This window comes from Anabrus simplex, chromosome 5, assembly GCF_040414725.1.
Source record: "Anabrus simplex isolate iqAnaSimp1 chromosome 5, ASM4041472v1, whole genome shotgun sequence".
Classification (NCBI taxonomy): Eukaryota; Metazoa; Arthropoda; class Insecta; order Orthoptera; family Tettigoniidae; genus Anabrus; species Anabrus simplex.
The window spans coordinates 112339675-112363833 of record NC_090269.1 but is presented as its reverse complement, the minus strand read 5'-3'; the positions used below and the strand labels follow the sequence as shown (position 1 = coordinate 112363833).

General features: G+C 38.9%; 1 protein-coding gene across 1 annotated transcript in view; it reads left to right on the top strand.

Annotated features, from left to right (window-relative positions):
* The window catches only part of LOC136874668 (dystrophin), a 174470-nt gene that overhangs the window by 91441 nt on the left and 58870 nt on the right, over positions 1-24159 (top strand). The window contains exons 5-6 of the mRNA XM_067148302.2: positions 1800-1911; positions 13075-13241. Of these exons, the coding sequence (XP_067004403.2) occupies positions 1800-1911; positions 13075-13241 (279 nt within the window). The remainder of the gene's footprint in view (positions 1-1799; positions 1912-13074; positions 13242-24159) is intronic.

The following is a 24159-nucleotide window of genomic DNA, read 5'->3' as shown; positions in this document are numbered from 1 at the left end:
GTAGGCTAATTGTAGCCACCGGCAATGCCAATGCACTACGAGACGCTTTGTCTCACTACAAAAATTTGATGCCTGCTTGGTCATCAGATGATATAGATGTTGATTCCCATAGGGAGTCTGAAATATTTGTCCGAATGAGTAAATTTATAATACCAATACAAATGGTCCGTTATTGGACATTATACATTTTCCAGTTAACTCATTCCAGGTTGCCAGCGTTTCACCTCTCGTTTGCTTGCTGGGCTCATCAGTATGCACTAGCCATGCGTCTTGGTAGATGTGCTTCATGCCAACTGATGAGCCCAGCCTAGCACGCGAGGGCGAAATGCTGGCAACCTGGAATGAGTTAGCTGGAAAATTTATAATGTCCAATTACGGACCATTTGTATTGGTATTACAAGTACATGTTTCGAGAAAACAACAAATACTCTTCTTCAGGTTGTTAGTAAAATCACATGTATCAAAGACCTTATTTATTATGAACTATGTGCGGACAGATTGCGGACAAAATAACAGTTCAACTATACAGCAATGTTAAAAATTCAAATATGAGAATCTTTCAGTTTATGTCCCAAATCTATGAAATATCTGTATATATTTATTAAAATCCATTGTATTTATTGTGGCAATTATTATGGTCTTTCATAGTCCCACAATATTGTGTTGAACCATGTGCTAATATGACAATATCCTAATGGACAGTAAATCTGTTAATATATAGATCAAGCCTGCCAGGTTAAAATGAACTTTTTAATTTGTATAAGACGCAGAGGTCTTGCAGGTGTGTTGGCACGATGAGTTTAAACAGTAGTAGTTCAGAAAGAGATAAGAGGAGCCTATGAAATGTGATGTTACAGTAAGAGGGTGAGATGGTTAGATCAGATAGCTAATGAATAAATACTGAACTGAGTTGGTGAGAGGAGTTACATAGAAATGAAAAGGTTAGCACAAGAAGTGGCATGGAGATCTGCATCAAACCCATCTGTAGACTTATGACCCAAACTACCAAAAGCATGTGCAAACATTCTTTCATAAATGAGTTGAGCCCAGAGATTGAGGCATTTATTTTAGTCAAAATAGGCAGGCAAATAAGAACTTAAAAATTAGGAAGTAGGCACTAAAATAATGAAAATAAGCATTCAAAATGACAAAAATGGCAAATAAAATAAGAAAAATGGTTTACTGCAAGCTGCTTAATACACGTCTGCATCACTTTTTAGTACAGGGTGACCCTAAAGTCCATTATCATTTGACGAGACAATACTTCACGGAATATTGGTGGTAGAGAGGTAATGATTGACACACTTATTGGCATACGTGGGGTTTCATTGACACCAAAATAAATTAAAATGAAATTGTTTAGTGTTAATACATTACATTGGAATTGTATTTTATTTCCACTCATTAAAATATAAATAATAGTAGAAAATATCCATAACAAGTTTTTAAAAAAAGGGCAAAAATAGGCATTAAATTTTAACAGGCAGTGGAAGCTAAAATAGGCAAAATAACTGGTCCTAACTTTCCCAAATGTACAAGAACATGTTTATCTCTATTTGACTCTTTGAAAAATCCACACAAATAAAAAAGGCATTTTGCCTAACTTCTGGGTTCTACTAATGAGACTAGCATGTGTCTCTCTCATTTGGTTATATGGCACTGCCTATTCTAACTTACTTTCATTGTTTAAAGTAATACTGTTGCTACATCTTCCTACAAATAAAGATGCAATTAAAAAATGTATGTGTTGTTTCTGTTTTTTTAAATTTCATATTTAGCAATCATGCTTTCTGTTTCAGTCCCAGGGTACTTTAGGTGTGACAGAAGATGGTTTCATTGAGTGGCTGCGACATGATCCACAACTCCTAGTTTGGATGTCGACTCTATATCGGTTGCAGGCTGCAGAAGTGGGTAAGAAATAAGTGCATTGAGATTTTCATTTAATCTTTGTCTAAAGACTGCCTTATTGTCTTTATTTTCTTCTCTCATTACTTGATCTTTGTCAAATGTATCATGAACTTATAATCCTTGGTGGGGGGGTAAATCAGTCAGACACTTAAAGATTTCTCACAATAGGAAGAAATTGAAAGTAGATATCAGAAGAGTATTATTATAAGCAAGTGAGCAAATGAAGTATTAAAAAAATTGTGAAGAATGTTTGAGAATTAAACTAGATATTAGTTTAAAAAGGAAAAGAAAATATCATATAAAATTATACATTTGGAAAGTATTTCCCAATACCAGATTAAAAATAAAATATATTTTAAAATAATTATTGCACCAACCCCTCTGAACCATGTGACCTTGCCGCGGGGGAGGAGGCTTGCGTGTCCCAATGAAGCAGATAGCTGAGCCACAGGTGCAACCGTATCGGATAGGTATCTGTCGAGGGACCAGGCTAACGAATGGTTCATTGAAAGGGGGGTAGCGGCTTACGAAAGTTACAAGGGCAGCACCTCTAGATGATTGACATGTATGGCGTTGTAATAATGCTCAACATGGCTTAGCTGTGTTGATACTGCTGCATAGCTGAAAGCAGCGTGAAACTACAGCCATAACTAACGCCTGAGGACATGCAGCTCTCTCTGTATGAAATATACTGATGACGGCTTCCTCCCGGGTAAAATATTCTGGAGGTTAAATAGTCCCCCATTAGGATCTCCGGGCAGGGACTTCACGAGAGGGGGTGATCATAAGGAAGATAGGTACTAACATTTTGCGAGTCGGAGCATAGAATGTTAGAAGTTTGAATCGTTGTGGTAGGTTAGAGAATCTGAAAAGGGAGATGGATAGACTTAAGTTAGATCTAGTTGGTATGTGTGAAGTATGTTGGCAGGAAGAACAGGATTTTTGGTCAGGCAACTACAGAATTATCAACACAAAATCAAACAGGGGAAATGCAGGATTTCGTTTATTAAGAAGAAAATAGGGCAGTGGGTAAGATTCTACGACCAGCATAGTGAAAGGATTATTGTTCTCAAGATAAGACACCAAACCAGTGCCCACTACAATAGTGCAGGCCTATATGCCTACTGGTTCAGTGGATGATGAGGAAATCGGAAGAATATCAAATCAAATCAAAATCTCTATTTGCAAATGAGGTGTCTACCTCGGTGGCAAACGGTACACTAAAATACACTATTGTCAAGCACTAAATATTAAATTAACAAGAGAAGAAAATTTTCCTATAATACAATATTATACAATTTATGCTAACGTTTTTTTCTATTAAACACACAGCTCATCCTTAATAAATTTATATTGTTTAAAAAATTCTACTTATAATATCTCTGTACTACTAACAAATATAGTCAACTGATGTACAGCATGTGGAATTACTTCAAATGATACTATACAACTGTTATAAGATTACAATTTACATTACATTTATTTACTTATTTATTATTATTATTATTATTATTATTATTATTATTATTATTATTATTATTTTACCCATTCTGGAACCTAAGTAGCATAACGACCTGCTGCGTCTTAACCAGAGCCCTTTTTGCCACCACTTTTCAGAGTTCCTGAAGGGCCTTCACAGCTACCGTAGCGGTCCCAGGGCCCTCGAAGTCCCCACTGTACTTCACCCCTGCAGGCAGTCCCCTACTTTGGCTGTCCAAACTTCTTAGACCAGGGGATGGAATTAATTTATTCACACACATTTTTCTTATTTACAATAACCTGCACTGGTCGAATGCCCTCTAACACTTCGTTTATTTTCTCTGTTGCTGTTTATTCTCTTCTTGAATATCTGTACAGATTTTGGAAAAGGATCAAACACTACCCCTGGTAAACTGTTCCACTCCTTCACACCCTTCCCAATGAATGAAAATTTACCCCAATCGCTTCTGCTAACATTCCTTCTAATTTTATATTTGTGGTCAGTTCTGCCAAAATAATTATTTTCCAACTGAAGCCTCTTGCGGATATCTCCCCATGCTTCTTCTCTTGTATAGGCTCTATATATTCCTATAAGTCTAGTTTTCTCCCTTCTCTTACTTAAAGTTTCCCACCCAAGTTCCTTTAACATTTCTGATACACTACTCTTTCTCCTGAAATCCCCTGTTACAAATCTTGCTGCTTTCCTCTGCACACTATCTATTTCTTTTATTAGGTATTCTTGGTGAGGATCCCAAACACTGTTTGCACATTCCAATAATGCACGAACCATACTCAAATAACTTTTTTCTTTTAATTCTTTGTTGCATCCTTTAAGTAGCCTCATTATGATGTGTAACGATCTGTATGCTTTCCCAACAATGTCGTCAACATGACCCTTCCAGTGCAAATTACTTTCATATCTCACACCTAAGTATTTGCACTTGCCATCTCTTGGGATAACTACCTCATCCAAAGTATATTCAAATTCAGTTTTAAAGCTCCTGTTTGTAAAAGTTCTAACAGTTGATTTGCCTCCATTAACCTTCATATTATTTTCTTCAACCCATTGTTGGATACTTTCAAGGTCCCTTTGTAATTCTGAACAATCCTCGGTGTTGTTTTTATCCCTATAAACAATTATGTCATCTGCATACAATCTTATTTTTGATGTTATATTGTTCCCTAAATCATTTGCGTATATTAAGAAAAGTAACGGACCGATTATACTGCCCTGTGCAATTCCCTTCCAAACTTTCTCTTCCTGCGATACATTATTTCCTACTTTGACTTTCTGAACCCTTGAATTTAGAAATGTTTTTATCCAACGTGTAACCCTTACGTCCAATCCTATTCCCTCCAATTTCTTTAATAATATTCCATGTTCCACTCTATCAAAGGCTTTGGAAAGATCTATGGCTATGCAATCTAACTGACCTCCTGAATCCAATTGATCTGATATGTCCTGCTGAAATCCCACCAGTTGTGCCTCACAAGAAAATTTCTTTCTAAATCCATACTGGCTCCTCATGAACCAATTTTTATCATCACACATCCCTCTGATGTACTTTGCTATTAAACTCTCCAGTATTTTACAAACTATACTGGTCAGGCTGATTGGTCTGTAGTTCTCTGGTTTCCTTTTATCACCCTTTCCTTTATAAATTGATATTATTATAGATTCCTTCCATTCCTTTGGTATTACACTATTATTTATGACATAGTCAAAGAGAAATTTTAAATAAGGCACTATGTACCACCCCATTGTCTTTAATACCTCCCCAGTAATTTGATCACTTCCTGCTGCTTTTCCTTGCTGAAGCAGTTGGATTTCTCTTAAAATATCTTCATTTGTGAATGAGAAGCTTCTTGTTTCCCTCTGTGTCTCTCCCTCTCTAGCTTCTGTTTTGGTTTCCAACTCCTGACAATCATCTACTGAATCTCTGAATTCCCTACTAAATAGGTTTGCTTTCTCAGTATCTGTTAAATAGTGTTCACCCCCTTCTCCCACCATTGTAGGAATTTGGATTCCTTTTCCTTTTTGATTCCTGATATATGAATACAGCTTTTTCTATTTCCCTTTGTGGTCATTACCCTGTTGAAGTATGCCATTCGTATAATTCTCTTTTGCTTCCTTTTTCACTTTATTCAGTTCCCTCATTAGCTGTCAGTTTCTCTACTCTCCCTACCCTCTTTGATTTTCCTGTTTACTATTCTACATTTTCTTTTTAATTTTCTTATTTCCCTTGTGTAATAAATAGGGTCTGAGGTCATTTTACCCTTCTTAACAGGTACAAATCTCTTCTCTCCTTCCCAAATGATTCCTTTAAATTTAGCCCAAAGTGTATCCACATTACACCCTTCATTTATCCAACAACTGAATTGTGATTTAAGGTAAGTCCCAAATTCATCAACTTTAGTTTTTCTGTACAATTTCTTGTCTTGTGTAACCCTCTTACTAAGCCTTTTTGGTACGAGTCGTACATCCATTATTACAGCCTTATGGTCTCCTGTTCCTTCAATTACCTCCGTTTTATCAACTATTTCCCATGGTTTAACCAAGAATACATCTAGTAAGTTACTGAGACGAGTCGGTTCTTGTACTACTTGTGTAAATCCTCCCTCTCAAATTAACTTATTTGCCAGTTTCTGTTCATGGGCTTCACTTGCAGCTCCATTCCATTCAACTTCAGGCAAATTTAGATCTCCCCCAATTATTACCATATCATTATTATTGTCTTTATGAGTATAATCTATTATTTTCTCAAATATTTCCATGTCTCTTTCCTCTCTTCCAGGCCTGCAAGTTCCTATAATTCCCACTCCTTCATATTATCACAAACTAATTTTATCCCTAATATTTCATCCCTTTCATCGGTAAACCATTCATGTGAACAATAAGTTTCCTTCACCAGAATAAACACCCCCCCCCCTCCCTTTTTATCTCCTCGGTCTCTACGATAGACGGTGTACCCTTCTGGAAATACTTCTCTATTACCCACCCCTTCTCTCAACCACGATTCCACTCCTATCACCACATCAGTCCATCAATGTACCGAATTTTAATTGTTTATTTACTACACTTTGACAGTTTACCCAGAGCAATCTCAGACCCCCTTCCTCCCTAAAACTTGACTGTTGCAATTGGGTAACTTGAAATTCCTTACTTTCCTGAGTTTGATTTTCTAGTTGACTGAGCCAGCTTGAAGTACAGCTGGCTCTTTCTACTAATTTTCCTGGTCAGTATTATAACTCAAGGGAGTTGCCTGTTTTACAGTACAGATCTTAAGATTAATAAAATCTAGAACAATATTTGCTATCTTTCCTTTACCTGAATTGTTTAGATGGAAGCTATGTTTTGTATAACAGTATCTCTCGAAACTGCTGCATTCAATAACCTGAGTATTCCGAAAATGTTTACAAATTTTAACAATATCTGTATTGACCTTGTCCACTTCAATGTTCACACACGAGTCTCTACTCAAATCATGCCTGTGGGGCACGTTCACTACAAAGACGTTAGTGTGGGTCAGCTTCCCTAGTGTATGTTTAAGTTGTGATCTTACATTCTTGGCGTCGTCGTGAGCTACGTCGGTTGTCCCACCGATGATAAGCACTGCATCGCTGCTCCCGAAGTTCCTATGAAGAGATAGAAGATCTAATACAATATGTAAAAGGTGACGAAAATCTAATTGTGATGGGATACTGGAATGCAGTGGTAGACCAAGGAAGAGAAGGTAATGCAGTAAGAGAATTTGGATTGGGACAAAGGAACGAAAGAGGAAGTCGGCTGGTTGAATTCTGCACCAATCACAATTTAGTCCATACTAATACTTGGTTCAAACACCACAAACAACGGCTGTACACATGGAGGAGACCTGGAGGCACTGGAAGGTATCAAATAGACTTCATTATGATAAGGCAGAGATTCAGAAATCAGGTGTTGGATTGCAAAATTTTCCCAGGAACAGACGTGGACACTGATCACAACTTGGTCATGAATGCCGTCTGAAGTTGAAGAAATTGAAGAAAGGAAGAAATCCAGTGAGGTGGGATCTAGACAAGTTGAAGGAGTGTGAAGGATTGTTTCAAGGAACATTTTGCACAAGGACTACTGTAAATGGAAAAGCTGAAGGAAACACGTTAGAAGAAGAATGGAAAGATCAACTAAGAATCAGTGGATAACTCCAGAGGTACTACACCTGATCTCTGAATGACGAAAATACAACAATGCAAAAAATGAAGAGGGCACAAAAGAATACAGCCGATAAAAGAATGAAGTGGTTAGGAAGTGCAGAGCAGCTAAGGAAGAATGGCTGAAGGAGAAATGCAAGGATGTTGAAAGTAGTATGGCCCTAGGAAAGGTAGATGCTGCATACAGGGAAAAAATGAAACCTTTGGAGAAAGGAAAACTAGGTGTATGAATAATAAGAGCTCAGATGGAAAACCACTTCTAGGGAATGAAGACAAGGCAGAAAGATGGCAGCAACATATCCAATAGTTCTATCAAGGTAAGGGTGTAGATGATATGGTTCTGGAACAAGAAGAGTCTGTTGATGCTGATGAAATGGGTGACCCAATTTTGAGGTCAGAATTTGACAGAGCTTTGAGAGGCCTAAATAGGAACAAAGCACCTAGAATTAATGACGTTCCTTCTGAATTACTGACTGCTTTAGGAGAAACTAGCATGGCGAGATTATTCCATTTAGTGCGCAAGCTGTATGAGACAGAAGTGCCGTCCGGTATTCAGCAGAATGTTGTTGTACCTATTCTCAAGAAAGCCGGTGCTGACAAGTGTGAAAACTACTGCACCATTAGTTTAGTATCTCACACCTGCAAAATTCTAATTGCAAGTTATGAATCTCATTCCATATTGACAGTTATCACTTTACAGACAAAAAGTATTTATAAAATCCTCCTTATCAATACAAATCAAATCATCTGTTAGATGGAACAGAGTCTATACATGTTTCAGCTTATTCCCAAGGCCATCTTCAGTAGATAACAATTATTACATTACACAATACAAATTAAAAATCTTGATGAAGTGAAATGACAATGATCATGATTAATGAATTCAAAAACATTGAGGTACAAAGTCCTCTCGTCTGATAGGTCTCGTCTCGTCTGATTGACAATTGAAACTTGCTGACTGTTGAAATGAAACATTGTGCTGAGCAAGTAGTGAGATCGTCAATAACGTGGACTAAAAAGTGTATAACATCCGTAATGAGAAAAAGAACTATGAGTGGATGAAAAAAAAAGTCAAAATATAGTGTGAAAAGGAAACTCAATCGACTTACTTGTAATTAAAAGTTGTCGTCTTGAGTAGAACGACCTTGTCAGTCTCAAGTCACATTGACAACTAAGCTTGGGTGTGTGTCTTACCGTGTGTCCGTGCTGATGCGGTTGGGTGGGGAAGAGGAGAGGAAGGGGCGATGGAGGAGGGATGAGGTGAGTCATGGGAGGGGGATGTTGAGGGAAGGGTGGGTCTTGTTCTAGAATCATGATCATTGTAATTTCACTTCATCAAGATTTTTAATTTGTTCTGTGTTAAGTAATAATTGTTATGCTACTGAAGATGGCCTTGAGAATAGGCTGAAACCTGTATAGACTCTGTTTTATCTAACAAATGATTTGATTTGTATTGATCAGGAGGATTTTATAAATACTTTTTATTTGTAAAGTGCAAAATTCTAACTCATATAATTTACAGAACAATAGAAAGACAAGTTGAAACTGAGTTAGAAGATCAATTTGGCTTCAGAAGAAATGTAGGAACACGTGAAGCAATCCTGACTTTATGTCTGATCTTAGAGGTTCGAATTAAGTAGGGCATTTGATAATGCTGATTGGACCAAGCTATTTGAGGTTCTGAAGGTGATCGGGATCGTGTACCGAGAACGAAGAATTATCTACAATCTATATAAAAAGCAGTCTGCAGCAATAAGAATCGAGGGCTGTGAAAAAGCAGCAATCAAGAAAGGGGTGAGGCAAGGCTGCAGTTTGTCTCCCCCCCCTCTCCTTTTCAATGTTTATATAGATCAGAGAGTAAAGGAAATCAAAGAAGAATTTGGAAACGGAATCACAATCCAAGGAGAGGAAATCAAAACCCTGAGATTTGCCGACGATATTATTATTTTATCTGACACTGCAGAAGATCTGGAGAAATTGCTGAATGGTATGGTATAGAGTCTTTGGGAAGGAATACAAGGTGAAACTAAATAAGTCCAAAACAAAAGTAATGGAGTGGAGTCGTACGAAGTCAGGTGATGCAGGAAATATTAGTTTAGGAAATTATGTCGTAAAGGAAGTGGAGGAATATTGTTATTTGGGTACTAAAATAACTAATTGTGGCAGAAGGAAGGAAGATGTAAAATGCAGGCGAGCACAAGCAAGGAAGGCCTTTCTTAAGAAAAGAAATTTGCTCACTTCGAACATTGATATAGGAATTAGAAAAATGTTTTTGAAGACTTTCGTTTGGAGCACTGCATTGTATGGAAGTGAAACATGGACGATAGATCGCTCAAAAAAATAAAGAGAATAGAAGCTCTTGAAATGTGGTGTTACAGAAGAATGCTGAAGGTGAGATGGATAGATCAAATCACAAATGAAGAGATACTGAATCAAATTGGTGAGAGGAGATCGTTGTGGCTAACATTCAAATTCATGAGAAGAAGAGTAGAATAATAGGACACATCTTAAGATACCCAGGACTTGTGCAGTTGGTTTATGGGGGAGGTGTAGGGGTTAAGAATGATAGGGATAGACCAAGGTATGAATATGACAAGCAGATTGGAACTGATGTAGAATGCAGCAGTTATGTAGAAATGAAAAGGTTAGCACAGGATAGGGTGGCGTGGGATGCTGCACCAAACCACTGTATGGACTGATGACTTAAACAACAATAATTATTGCAAAATCACAATAGGAATTATTGAGTCTTTTGTAACATTGTTGACATATTCTGATTTGAAAATAATTATCCTAGTTCTTCTTTTTCTGAAATGTTTCTGCTTATGCAGGTCATTCAGATTATTCTAGTTAATGAAAATGAAGTAAGCAACTTCAAGAGGAAAGTCATTTTGAATAATGAAGCACTAAACCCAATTTCTACACTTGTTCCTTTCAATGACATTACCTTATATACATTTTCATGCACAATATAGATGCAATTTTCATCGCAGTTAAAAACTTAAGACATCCCAAAATTGTGCTTTGAAAGTAGCTCTTCATATTTATCAAAGGTACCTTAGGATTGCTCCCCGTTGGCTCTATATGTGCAAGATCTTCAGCTTGGAGGTGCAGTGATTTTTCAGTAACCATTGAAGTATGACTGGTTCAGATTGCTTTATTTGCTCCACCCTAGGATCATCTGTGCCTGCTGCCTTGTTAGATTTCAGATATCGTTTTTGGACTTCCAGTATTTTCCTATACAGAGTTGATGTTGAAGCTTTATTTTCCTTTGCCGTCCTTTTCTATTGTGTTGAATCCCTGTGGTTACTGGTTTGAAGCTGTGAGCTTGCATTTGGGGAATAGTGGATTCGAACCCCATTGTCGGCAGCCCTGAAGATAGTCTTCCATGGTTTCCCATTTTCACACCAGGCTGTACATTAAGGGGGGACGTGTATGAATTTGCCCGAAAATTTCATTTTTCGATTTATTTTTTATTCATTAGTTCAAGTTATTGACAATAATTTCCCGAAGTTTCATAATCCAAATTGCATCCTAAGTACGATAAAGTAATTAAATCCCCAATGTGTTTATCCTGCCACACCTACTTGGTGCAGAGGCTCATCAATATTAGTTATATAATCAGTGTTTCTGAGCACTCCTTCCAAGCAAATGTAGTTTGGAAACATCATTAATGCTATGGAGTATATTCTCTTTGTTTTGTATATCATCTGTGACTGTTGGAAACAATCGACAATCGTAATCTTTGTTTATAATGTGTGGTTACTTCTTACTCGTTTTCCTTGATTTCTTTCAATAACTTATCGTTGTTTTGATTTTGTTTATTTAAATTTATTTAAATCCTGCCACAACCACGAAAAGTGTTTAAAAAGATGTGTAAGACGCATGTGCATGCTCTAATAAATTCTAGGCAACGGTAATGGAGATTAAGTCTGATGAGACCACATGTTATCCACAGATGAACCCCCCATACACAATCTGTGCCTTATTAGTTGATGTCATTATAAATGTGTTCAGAAAGATAGCATTTCTTACACTCACAAGAAAAGTCTTCCTGAATCGATTCTTTCTAACCTCAGGTTACTCAGAAAGTGTGTTCATGGCTAAACGCAGAATCCGAATGAATCTCTGAATGCTCTTGTATGGAAACGTTGCCCCAAAACAACATATTTATACAGCTATGGTAGTTAAAATTGCTGTTTGTAATGCAGTTTTTGCATTTAGTGGTAGCGACTCAGAGTATAAAGGTCTTCAGAGAATGGGCTTCAAGGTTGGAGTATTCACTGGAGACATCTTGAAGAGAATTGACACACAATGTATAATTGTATCCGAGAAATCCATTGAAGATCTTGAAAAGAACACAAGACAGAAAAGAAGCTAGAAGAGAAGTCTTGAAGGAAAGGGGAACACTCAGTACAGTTCTGGATCCTTTTGATAAACAGAATGGCGAGGAAAAATGAAGTTCAAATTTAAAGGGCATTCTCTCAGTATCACCATTTTCATTATTCAGGTACATTTTCCTCAGAAACTGAGAAAGGTAAAGAGCCATGATTTTTGGCATTCCCATTGCTGTGTGTATAACAAACATATACACTGGAGCAAATATTAATATCATTCTTGTACACCGAGGTATACAAGAAATAATATCAAATTTTTATGGATATATTTTTTTGTTTACAAAATAATTATGAATTATATTCATTAAATATCAATGTAAAAAAAATGCCTGTGTTTTTGTTTCTATACATATTGAGGTTATACTGTAAAATTTGATGGACAATTTGTTGGAAATTTTACGAGAAAAAGGTACCTTTGTTAATCATGGGGTCATCAAATTTATAAATTGCAAAAAAAAATTCATTGTTTTTGTTGTTAAAATTATGAGAAATATTGAGGAGATGCACATGACCGTTGTTAAACTTTGTACAAAATTTCAGTTATGTACCTTAAAAATTGTGGATTTATTGAATGATTATATGTGCACATGTATTTTGTGTACATCCCCCTTAATTAAGTCCACGGCCACTTCCTTACCACTCCTAGCCCTTTCCTGTTCCATTGTCGCTGTAAAACCTATTTGTGTCAGTTCGACGTAAAGCCAATTGCAAAATAGGGCTAGGGCAACATCATGTGCTGACTCTAGTAAATAGGGTGGTGGTGGTGGTGGTGGTGGTGGTGGTGGTGGTGGTGGTAAACTGGACAATTCAGCATAACATCAGAAGTCGTAAGCAGCGAATTTATGTTCCGTTTTGTTGTTGTTGTTGTTGTTGTTAATATAATGTTAAATTTTTGTTACTAAAGATTAAAAATCAGAATTCAGGGAATTGATTTGACCTTTAGACTTCTTTCACCTCTTTGCAGGGATTCCTCCTCGCCTGTTGTTTTTATTTCATGCTACTATTGATGTACGTTTGTATGTATGTATATATGTATGTATGTATGTATGTATGTATGTATGTATGTATGTATGTATGTATGTGTGTTTGCTTGTTTCAGTTTATCATGGTGTCAAGTGTGCTGTTTGCAAAATGTATCCAATTGGGGGACTGAGGTACAGATGTTTACGTTGTCTCAAGTATAATCAATGCCAAACATGTTTCTTCACTGGAAAGTTAAGCAAACGTCACAAACTAAAACATCCTATGCAAGAATATTGTTGTGAGGTAAGCATGGTTAATTATTGTCTTCCTTGTAGAATTAGAACATCTAGCTCATTTCCTTGAGACATGTTGCTGAGTTACATAACATGTTTGAGTAATGGCAATTAAACGAAGAAAGTAATTTTCATATAGGAGTATACTGTAAATGAAAGCTATGAAAACTAAAAATGATTATTTTTTATTTATTTAGCTTATGGCTAGTACATAACTCTACATACAAAGATTCAAAAATGTAACAAACAATATAACACTTCAAACAATCGACCAATCTCAAAAACAGTTCACAAACCCAAATCTAAACTGTCCAACCAGTATACAACCCTGTCAGAAGCACACACAGCTCCTTCAGCTGACTGGAATATGACCTCCTTGGACATTCAGTGACAATAATGATGAATGGTCTGTTTCTTCTTACCACAGTCTCACTCAGGGGAGGAGAGCATACCCCACTTATACAACAATGACCCACATCGTCCATGATTGGTACGGACTCTGTTGAGAAGAATCCAAGTTCTTCTGGGGAGATTAAAACCAGGTGGTGGATGCTGAAGACTAAAGAGGGTCTGCCATTCATCTGGAGCTGTGTTGATCCACTCCAATTGCCATTCATCAGAACCATTAAAGTTCCTATTGATGAGTTGCCTTGCAGCCTGAATGGGCGGAGATCTTGATTTCAGACGTCCATACCTAACAAGCATGTCTTCATGAATGGAAAGACTTGGGTTCATTATTATCCTGCTGAACTCGCGTACTAGGTTGTTTTGCCTGCTTATTCTTGGAGGTGTTATGTGGCTCAAAACTGGCAACCAAAAAGAGTAGATCTGACTGCGCCGCTGACAGTGCGCATCGTTTGATTCAGAACAACATCAATATTCTTAACATAAGGGCTATTCAGCCAATAAGAAGAACAATGGTCGGCTGTAGAGTATACCAGTACCAATGCTGGCGACCTAAGAGTGGATGCTGATGCTCCCCATGTAGAACCTGCAAGTTTCTGAATGATATTGTTCCTGGTCTTCAGTTTAGCAGTGATATTCATTAAATGTTCCCTGAAGGATAGTGTCGAGGGAAACATTCAAAGTAATGTTTGTCTGCCTGTTATTAAGGTGAAAGAGACAGGTTTCTGTTTTACTGGTGCTAGGTATCAAACACCATTTATCAAAGTACTCGCTTAAAATGTCAAGGACCGGGCGAGTTGGCCGTGCGTGTAGAGGCGCGCGGCTGTGAGCTTGCATCCGGGAGATAGTAGGTTCGAATCCCACTATCGGCAGCCCTGAAGATGGTTTTCCGTGGTTTCCCATTTTCACACCAGGCAAATGCTGGGGCTGTACCTTAATTGAGGCCACGGCCGCTTCCTTCCAACTCCTAGGCCTTTCCTATCCCATCGTCGCCATAAGACCTATCTGTGTCGGTGCGACGTAAAGCCCGTAGCAAAAAAAAAAAAAAAAGTCAAGGTCTCTGTTTAGAATTGCTCCTATCTCATTCACATTGGATTGCTGAGTAACTATTGCTAGGTGGTCCGCATAAGCAAATTGGCATGATGTAGTGCCAGGTATATCGGCAATGTACATATTAAACAGCAATGGAGAGAGCACAGATCCTTGAGGGAGGCCATTGTTGAGCTTTTTAACTTTATTATGTTTGTTATCCACATGTACCTGGATCATTCTATCTGAGAGCATGTTGTGTAAGAGGTGTGACATTACTCTGCATCCAACAAGTTTAAAAACTTATTCACAACTCCCTCTCTCCAAACCGTATCATAAGCGGCTGTAAGGTCTATGAACACTGCACCACTTTTCAGTCATTTTTCAAAACCTGCTTCAGTGTGGGTTGTTAGCGCAAGAACTTGGTCTTCACAACTACGGTTAGGTCTAAAACTGGCTTGTTCTGCTGGGAGTGAACGTAAAATTAAAGGGCTTATTCTAATGTAGATGAGCCATTCCAGAAGTTCGTAACAGACACTCATTAGGGCAACTTTCAGGACAATCAGAAGGTTTACCTGGTTTTAGAATAGCCAGAATCTTGGTTCGTTTGAACTCTGGAGGAAGTTTGCCTGTAATCAGAATATTTGAGAAAAACCGTGACAACCATTTTCTTGTGTTCTTCCCACAATGCTTGAGGAATTCAGGGTGAATGTCATCACAACCAGGTGCCTTGCGGTTTTTTGTTATCTTCAGAGCAGATAGGAGCTCTTCTTCGGTGAAAAGGACAGAAATATTCAATGAACCAATAATTTGTCTTTGCATGAAGGTTAGTACTTTTATTATTAACCGATTGAGTTCTTTCTTGGGTGTCACTTCAGACAATCCAGCAATCCGTTTGACAACTTGATCAGGTGATACAGCAGATTTGGGCTGTGGAATGTCAGGTGATCTCCCCAACTTCTTCAAGAGGCTCCAAGCCTTCCTACTAGAATGTTTAAAATCCATAGTCTCCATAGTTCCTGTCCACTTATTCCACCTGGCTTAATCTAAGTTGTTATGAGTTCATCAGAAAGATCCGTTTCACCATTCCTTTGAAAATCACTGTAGAGTTTTTCACATGTTTCGTTCCATCCAGGTATATACTCTTTTCTGACTCCTCTAGGAATGTCTCTTTTTGCAGCGGCAAGTATTGCTTTAACAAATCTACAGTAGTTGTTGACAAGTGGAATCCATCTTATGATGCTATTAAGATCAGCAGAGAAACTGTCCCAGTTAGCTTTGGCAAAATTCCACCGTGGAAGAGAAGATCTAATAATGGAGATCTGAGTGCCTAGTTCCAAAAGAACAGGACAATATATGAACAAATTTAAGTAAGGGAAAGAAACTAAATAAGGAATAAATTATACAGAGTGTTTCACGAAGAACAGTAAAATGTCGGGAGTCATTAGTATGAATTAATTTACGTAAAAACAGTTGTATACAGTAGAACCTCGATTATACGTTCCTGGAACCTACATTTTCCCATATTATTTCTTCAAATTATGTGGTCCCGCGATCCTAATTAAATCATGTAAAAATCCTGCATTATCTGTTCCTCGAAGAATCGATTTCCCGGATCAACCGCCCAGAAATTTCAGTCCCATCAACGTTAAATCCTCGATCAAGCGTTTTTCAAGAAACTGTATCTCACGAAAGGACGGCTACGGCATACTTACGGATCTTGGTCTTAACGTCCCGTCGTTGCGGTAATTTGAGGAAGTAGCCTATTGTACCGTACTGGAACAGCGATCGGCGGTGAACTTGCATAAGGGACCATCTTAACATCGCATTCGGGTGGTATTGTTTAGAGAATCGTCGGGAAAAAATAAAGCAGAGAATGTCCACAACAATTGGAAGGAGGCAGAACGCATTTCGGCAGCTCTACTTGAAGATGGAGTGAATTTCGTCAAATGTTCGTACTTGCAAAATGTCTACGTTATGTCCAGGGTTACATGTTTATTTTTTTTATTTTTTCGAGTTTATCTCCGAATAGGTTTTCGGCACTTCCCTCAGGGCACTGTATAGTCACTAGGCTTTCAGGCAGGAATCGAAACTGCTCCTTCTTAAGTACTGGTAACACAAATTTAGTATTTTAATATTGTATATGATTATGTTACAGTATCGAGAACAGAAACTTAGGCCTACATACTGTACATAAAGTCATGGGACATTTTGGGATTGCCTATTACTGTTTTGGTCATAATATAAGACTGGGAATTTCATGTTTTTGTGCTAAAATGTTATAAAAACTGCAGTTGGTTTTTTTGCGCATGTTACATGTAAAAACTTTGCATCATTTCGCAGTCGTATTGACTTATGCAGCGAGCGCGCTCTCCAGCTCAGTCAAGGTCATGAATAACCGTAATTTCGGAAGTGTTATAATGATAGTTTTTCTCTTTCCAATTTGATTGTGATTAGTGATGGGCAGAATTGAATATAATGCATTCAAGAACTTCAGGATTGATACTTACAATCGAAACCATATTCTCGAGTTCAATATAACCTTCAAAAGTTGATGTAGGCCTAATCTGCGCGGTACAAGGTTTTCATAAGCTGACCACGAACAGTATACCGGTGACCAAATTACAATGGAAGATTTAAAAAAGGGATTTCACCATCATGTTGGGCACTTTGGTATCTAATGTGCTTTATTTTATTAGATTAGAGAATTAAAACTACTTGTGGTCGATTGTTGTTTGGCTTGGCGTTACGGGTATTAGATTTTTCGAAGAGTTTGGCTGATCAAAGTTGCTGGACTGAAAGAAGTTTTCAGAGGAAACTGACGAAGTTTTCCCGGTAAAACTGAATGTAAAGTTTTGAGATTTGTAAGTCGCGAACAGGTAATTAATGTTGGAAGCCGGCCCCGCAGTCTAACTTGCCTGCCTCTCACCTGGAGGACCCGGGTTCGATTACTGGCCAGGTCAGGCATTTTTACCTGGATATGAGGGCTGGTTCCAGGTTCACTCATTCCACGATTACCTTTAATTGAGGAGCTATTTAATGGTGAGATGGTGACCCCGGTCTCAATAGAGGTAGAAATAATGGCCGAGAGGATTCGTCACACTGACCATGTGTCACCTCATAATTTGCAGGCCTTCGGACCAAGGGCGGTCGCTTGGTAGGCGGAAGGCCCATTGCGGCTATAGTTTGGTTTGGTTTAGGGGTGTTTGTAAGATTATAAGTACAATGGAACCTTGGATTGCGAGCATAATTCGTTCCGGCTACATGCTTGTAATCCAAAGCAAGTTTTCCCATAAGAAACAATCGAAATACGGATGATTCGTCCACAGCAAAAAATATTTATTCACATACCATTTATAAAACAAAATATAACGTAAAACAAGTTAAAGTGCGCTTTTCCTTACATTAGAATCATTGTTGGTGTGAGGGAGATGAGAGAGGACATGAGAAGAGTTACTGTGTAGCATGAATTTCACTAAATCACTGCTATCTGTTGGGTCATTGAAATTGTTTTCTTTTCGTGCATCTTTAACGAGGAACCTGTCCAAAGACTGTTAATTTTGCCTCTTTTTGAGGATTTCACGAAAATGTGCCATTGCATTGTCATAGAACTGATTCATCGCTCGCACAGCTACAGCCTTATTCGGGTGGTGTTTTTCTACAAAATTTTGCACCGTTTCCTACATTTTGCACTTCACTTGAATCTCAGTTTAAGTGAGAGATTCCATTGACTTTTCCTCCTTCTGTTCCCTGGATGAGATCTCCATAATCTCCTGTTGTTCGCGATGCAGGTCCATCAGTTCATTGGTGGTCAGTTCCTGGCTATGTTCTTCCACCAGCTCTTGAATGTCCAAGCATTCATCTCCAGCCCCACAGACTTTGCTAAGGACACAATTTCATCGGCGGCTTATTGTCACCAACATTCCCCTCAGTCACGTCCAAGAACAATCAGGCTACAGCTTTCCCCAAGCAGAAGTGAGAGTGCTCTTGGTGACTCCATCCCAGGTTTTATCGATGATCTTCAGGCAGTTCACGATGGGGAAATGAATTCCCTCAAACTCTCGGAGGGTAAGATTTGTTCCTTCGGTCACTTCGAAGCATCGCTGAAATAGTGCTTTGGTGTATAGCTACTTGAAGTTCGAAATGACTTGCTGATCCATAGGCTGGAGTTGTGGAGTAGTGCTGGGAGGAAGAAACTTAACCTTAACGAACTTGAATTCCTAAAGTAAGTCATCCTCAAGGCCTGGAGGATGATCAAGAGTATTGTCCATAACCAGCAAGACTTTGAGCGGCAGATTATTTTCTGGAAGGTTCATGTTTGTGGGTTACTGTAGTCACGCCCTAGTTGGTGAACCATGGGCAATGGCTGAGTGGCCTAGTAAGTGGTCCTGAGAGTCGGGAAACCAGTTGCTATGGAATGGGAGTGGGCATCTCGGACATATTCTGAGTCATGGCCCTCCTTGTGCTCAGGCGACTAGGACTATACAATTCATCAGTGGTCCATAACCCGTTAGAGGAGAGATCCTCACTTGGACTACGTGCAAGTAGGGTAGCATCCTGCTTCATGAATTTACGGAGCTCAGAACATTTTAAGCAAGCCTCGGACCTATGGGAGTAACGGAGTCCCACTCCCATTTGACAGACGAGGGACTCCTTGGAAACAACCTGGTGAACGAAATGGAATTTGATGTGGAGCTATCAATATTAATGGGGCTTATGGAAGAAAGAAAGTAGAACTGGCTGAGTCCGCAAAGAGGATGCATTTGGATGTGCTAGGAGTAAGTGATATTCGGGTAAGGGGAGATAACGAGGAAGAGATAGATTATAAAGTGTACTTGACGGGTGTTAAAAAGGGAAGGGCAGAGTCTGGGGTAGGGCTCTTTATCAGGGATACCATTGCACACAACATAGTTTCTGTTAGGCACGTAAATGAGCAAATGATGTGGGTAGATTTGTCAGTTGGAGGAATTAGGACTAGAATTGTGTCTGTGTATTCACCATGTGAGGGTGCAGATGAGGATGAAGTTGACAAGTTTTATGAAGCATTGAGTGACATCGTGGTCATGGTCAACAGCAAGGATAGAATAGTGCTAATGGGCGATTTCAATGCGAGAGTTGGGAATAGAACTGAAGGATACGAAAGGGTGATTGGTAAATGTGGGGAAGATATGGAACCTAATGGGAATGGGAAGTGTTTGCTGGACTTCTGTGCTACTATGGGTTTAGCTCTTACGAATACATTCTTCAAGCATAAGGCTATTCACCGCTACACATGGGAAGCTAGGGGCACCAGATCCATAATAGGCTATATCTAAACAGACTTCGAATTCAGGAAATCTTTACAATGGCGAAAAATGAAAGTATCCTCCTATTCAATACATTATATATTCCGTCATTAGACGGAGTAAACAAGTTCAGACATGTTTCGGCTCGTTTGAGCCATCTTCAGTGAAAAAATTAGGGGGGTTGGAATAATTATTTACATAATATGAGTTGAAAAAATGCTAAAAAACATAATGAAAGCGTAAATGAAAAAACAAACAAAAGAGAGCCTAGACGGAAACAAAATAGCACAAATATACAATATTTACATCAATATGCAGAGCAAAACAACTTATTGCGACAAAATTCAGTGAAACAGGTGTTAATTTGAAATAATAATTGATACTAAAAACTGCGTTAACCTAAGAAACAAGGGAATGAGAAAACAAATGATGCAGATGGAAATGAATAATAGTAGCACATGGTGGGGTTGTGGACCTCATAATTTACAAATTATTAGTTTATAAAAACGACAAAACAGTTTGAAATCGCTGTCAAAATCCTAGTGGAAACCCATCACATCAAAATGGTCAGGAGGAGAGCGGGACCAAACATTTTGAGAGAAACCAAGCCTGAATTAACCTGCAGGCGAAAAGCCTGTGATAAGGAGAAAAAAAACCTTAAATTTAAGGCTTCAGAAATAGCAGCATTCTTAATATCTTCTCAATCTAGCGGTCCCTTTCTTCATTATTGTTTCATAATGTTGGCTGGTGTTTTGCCTTATTATAGAGGGGTCGGAAGGGCCGCATATAAAAATATGAGAAGCTGTGTTAGGTAGAAGACAGATGCATAGTAAATTGCAGTAATCTAGTGGAAACCGTCAATGAAGTTCTAATCTGTAATGGAAAAAATGAGGTTGTATGAGAAACATGGATTGATAAGTAAAAAGTGTGGAATGGTTGTGAAGAAAGCTTAAACTTACGGTGTGCAGTAGGTGGTTGTCCTCTCTAGTGGCCTGGCTTTCTCAAAGTAACGGTCTCGTTCGCGTGATCGAGTATATTGTTGGTTCGGCTGTGTCTGCTAGGATGGAAGGAGCGGAGGGGGAAGGGGAGGTACAGGGCTGGTTTGAGGAAGGGAGGGGTGTTGAGTTGGAGAGATGGAGGTGGGTTTGTTTGGCAAATATAAAGAATGAATGTTTCAAGAGGATGTTAGTTTACACGCTGACTTCTAAAGCTCGAATGGTGTGGCCTTCTTAAAGTGACGGTCTCGGTCGCGTGACCGAGTCTATTGTTGGTTGGCTGTGTTTGTTAGGTTGGAAGGAGCGGAGGGGGAAGGGGGGTGCAGGGCTGGTTTGAGGAAGGGAGGGGATGTTGAGTTGGAGAGATGGAGGTGGGTTTGTTTGGCAAATATAAGGAATGAATGTTTCAAGAGGATGTTAGTTTACTCGCTGACTTCTAAAACTCGAATGGTGTGGCCTTCTTAAAGTGACGGTCTCGGTCGCGTGATTGAGTTTATTGTTGGTTGGCTGTGTTTGCTAGGTTGGAAGGAGCGGAGGGGGAGGGGTGGTGTGAGGATGGGGGGGTGGGAGTGGTGGTGAGTCGGGGAGATGGAGGTGGGGTTTGTTTGTGTTATGGAAATTCTGACAAATGTATGGAATGAATGTTTCAAGTAGAATGTTCTTTTTCTCGCTGACTTCATTTAAATTGTGAGTGGGGTTCATAAACTGATCTAAATCGATGTGGATGCTCTCGAGAATGTTGAGCAAGGTGCCTTTTTGCTCATAATGCAAGATCTTCAGGTCTTTGTCTATTGAAGTGTATTCGTGGCTGGATGTTTTATGGTGTTCGCTCATAGCTGAAAAACGATTATATTTGAGAGCGTTGCGATGTTCGGCGTATCTTATGACAAAATTGCGGCCTGTTTGACCTATGTAGCTGGAATTACAGGATTGGCACTTTAATTTGTAAACTCCGGAGTTCAAATATTTGTTGTTGATGTTGCTATTGTTATTGTTGACAGTGTGTGGATTGAAAATGAGTTTGGAGTTGGTGTGGGAGGTTCTGTAAGCTATTTTGATGCTGTGTTTCTTGAAAACACCACACTCTTCATTCTTTTGATATTACTAACATGTACGCTAATGTTCCCGTTAACAGCACCGTACAATTGATCAAAAACAATCTCTCCAAATTCAGCAATTTAAGTATAGGCGAAATAGATGAATTTATTCGAATTCTGGAATTTACTTTGAACAACAATTTCTTCACTTTCAATAATGTCATTTACCAACAGATAGGTCTTCCCATGGGGTCACCAGCTTCAGGAATCCTTGCAGACATCTACATTGATCATTTAGAACATTCTCACATCATTGGCAAGATCAATGGCATTCAACACTGGACACGCTTTGTAGATGACACCTTTGTTATTTTAGACTCCCACGTTACCAACAGCAACACAGTACTTGGATTTCTCAACTCTATTGACCCACATATAAAATTCACCATAGAGTCAGAAAACAATAAAGCCCTTAATTACCTGGACTTAACCATTATGCGCAACAGCAACAACACTTTATCCTTCAGTATATACAGGAAACCCACCCACACCATCAATACCATCCATCAGACCTCTGTGCACCCAGACATACATAAAAAAGCAGCTTACAATAGCATGGTCCTCAGAGCATTAACTATCCCTTTATCTCGCAAGAATTTCAAAAAAGAAATTAATACCATCTACAACATTGCAGAACACAATGGTTACAATAGAACCTTCATCAGCAGAATCATCAATAGATACAAAAGCAGACCCAAGACTACCCTAGTAAAAGATTCTGCTCCAAAAGAAAAATTTTCCACATTCACTTTCAATAATAGTAGCATTTACCAAATTTCTAATATTTTCAAGAAACACAGCATCAAAATAGCTTACAGAACCTCCCACACCAACTCCAAACTCATTTTCAATCCACACACTGTCAACAATAACAATAGCAACATCAACAACAAATATTTGAACTCCGGAGTTTACAAATTAAAGTGCCAATCCTGTAATTCCAGCTACATAGGTCAAACAGGCCGCAATTTTGTCATAAGATACGCCGAACATCGCAACGCTCTCAAATATAATCGTTTTTCAGCTATGAGCGAACACCATAAAACATCCAGCCACGAATACACTTCAATAGACAAAGACCTGAAGATCTTGCATTATGAGCAAAAAGGCACCTTGCTCAACATTCTCGAGAGCATCCACATCGATTTAGATCAGTTTATGAACCCCACTCACAATTTAAATGAAGTCAGCGAGAAAAAGAACATTCTACTTGAAACATTCATTCCATACATTTGTCAGAATTTCCATAACACAAACAAACCCCACCTCAATCTCCCCGACTCACCACCACTCCCCCCCCCCCCCCCACCCCCCTCCTCACACCACCCCTCCCCCTCCGCTCCTTCCAACCTAGCAAACACAGCCAACCAACAATAAACTCGATCACGCGACCGAGACCGTCACTTTAAGAAGGCCACACCATTCGAGTTTTAGAAGTCAGCGAGTAAACTAACATCCTCTTGAAACATTCATTCCTTATATTTGCCAAACAAACCCACCTCCATCTCTCCAACTCAACATCCCCTCCCTTCCTCAAACCAGCCCTGCACCCCCCTTCCCCCTCCGCTCCTTCCAACCTAACAAACACAGCCAACCAACAATAGACTCAGTCACGCGACCGAGACCGTCACTTTAAGAAGGCCACACCATTCGAGCTTTAGAAGTCAGCGTGTAAACTAACATCCTCTTGAAACATTCATTCTTTATATTTGCCAAACAAACCCACCTCCATCTCTCCAACTCAACACCCCTCCCTTCCTCAAACCAGCCCTGTACCTCCCCTTCCCCCTCCGCTCCTTCCATCCTAGCAGACACAGCCGAACCAACAATATACTCGATCACGCGAACGAGACCGTTACTTTGAGAAAGCCAGGCCACTAGAGAGGACAACCACCTACTGCACACCGTAAGTTTAAGCTTTCTTCACAACCATTCCACACTTTTTACTTATCAATCCATGTTTCTCATACAACCTCATTTTTTCCATTACAGATTAGAACTTCATTGACGGTTTCCACTAGATTACTGCAATTTACTATGCATCTGTCTTCTACCTAACACAGCTTCTCATATTTTTATATGCGGCCCTTCCGACCCCTCTATAATAAGGCAAAACA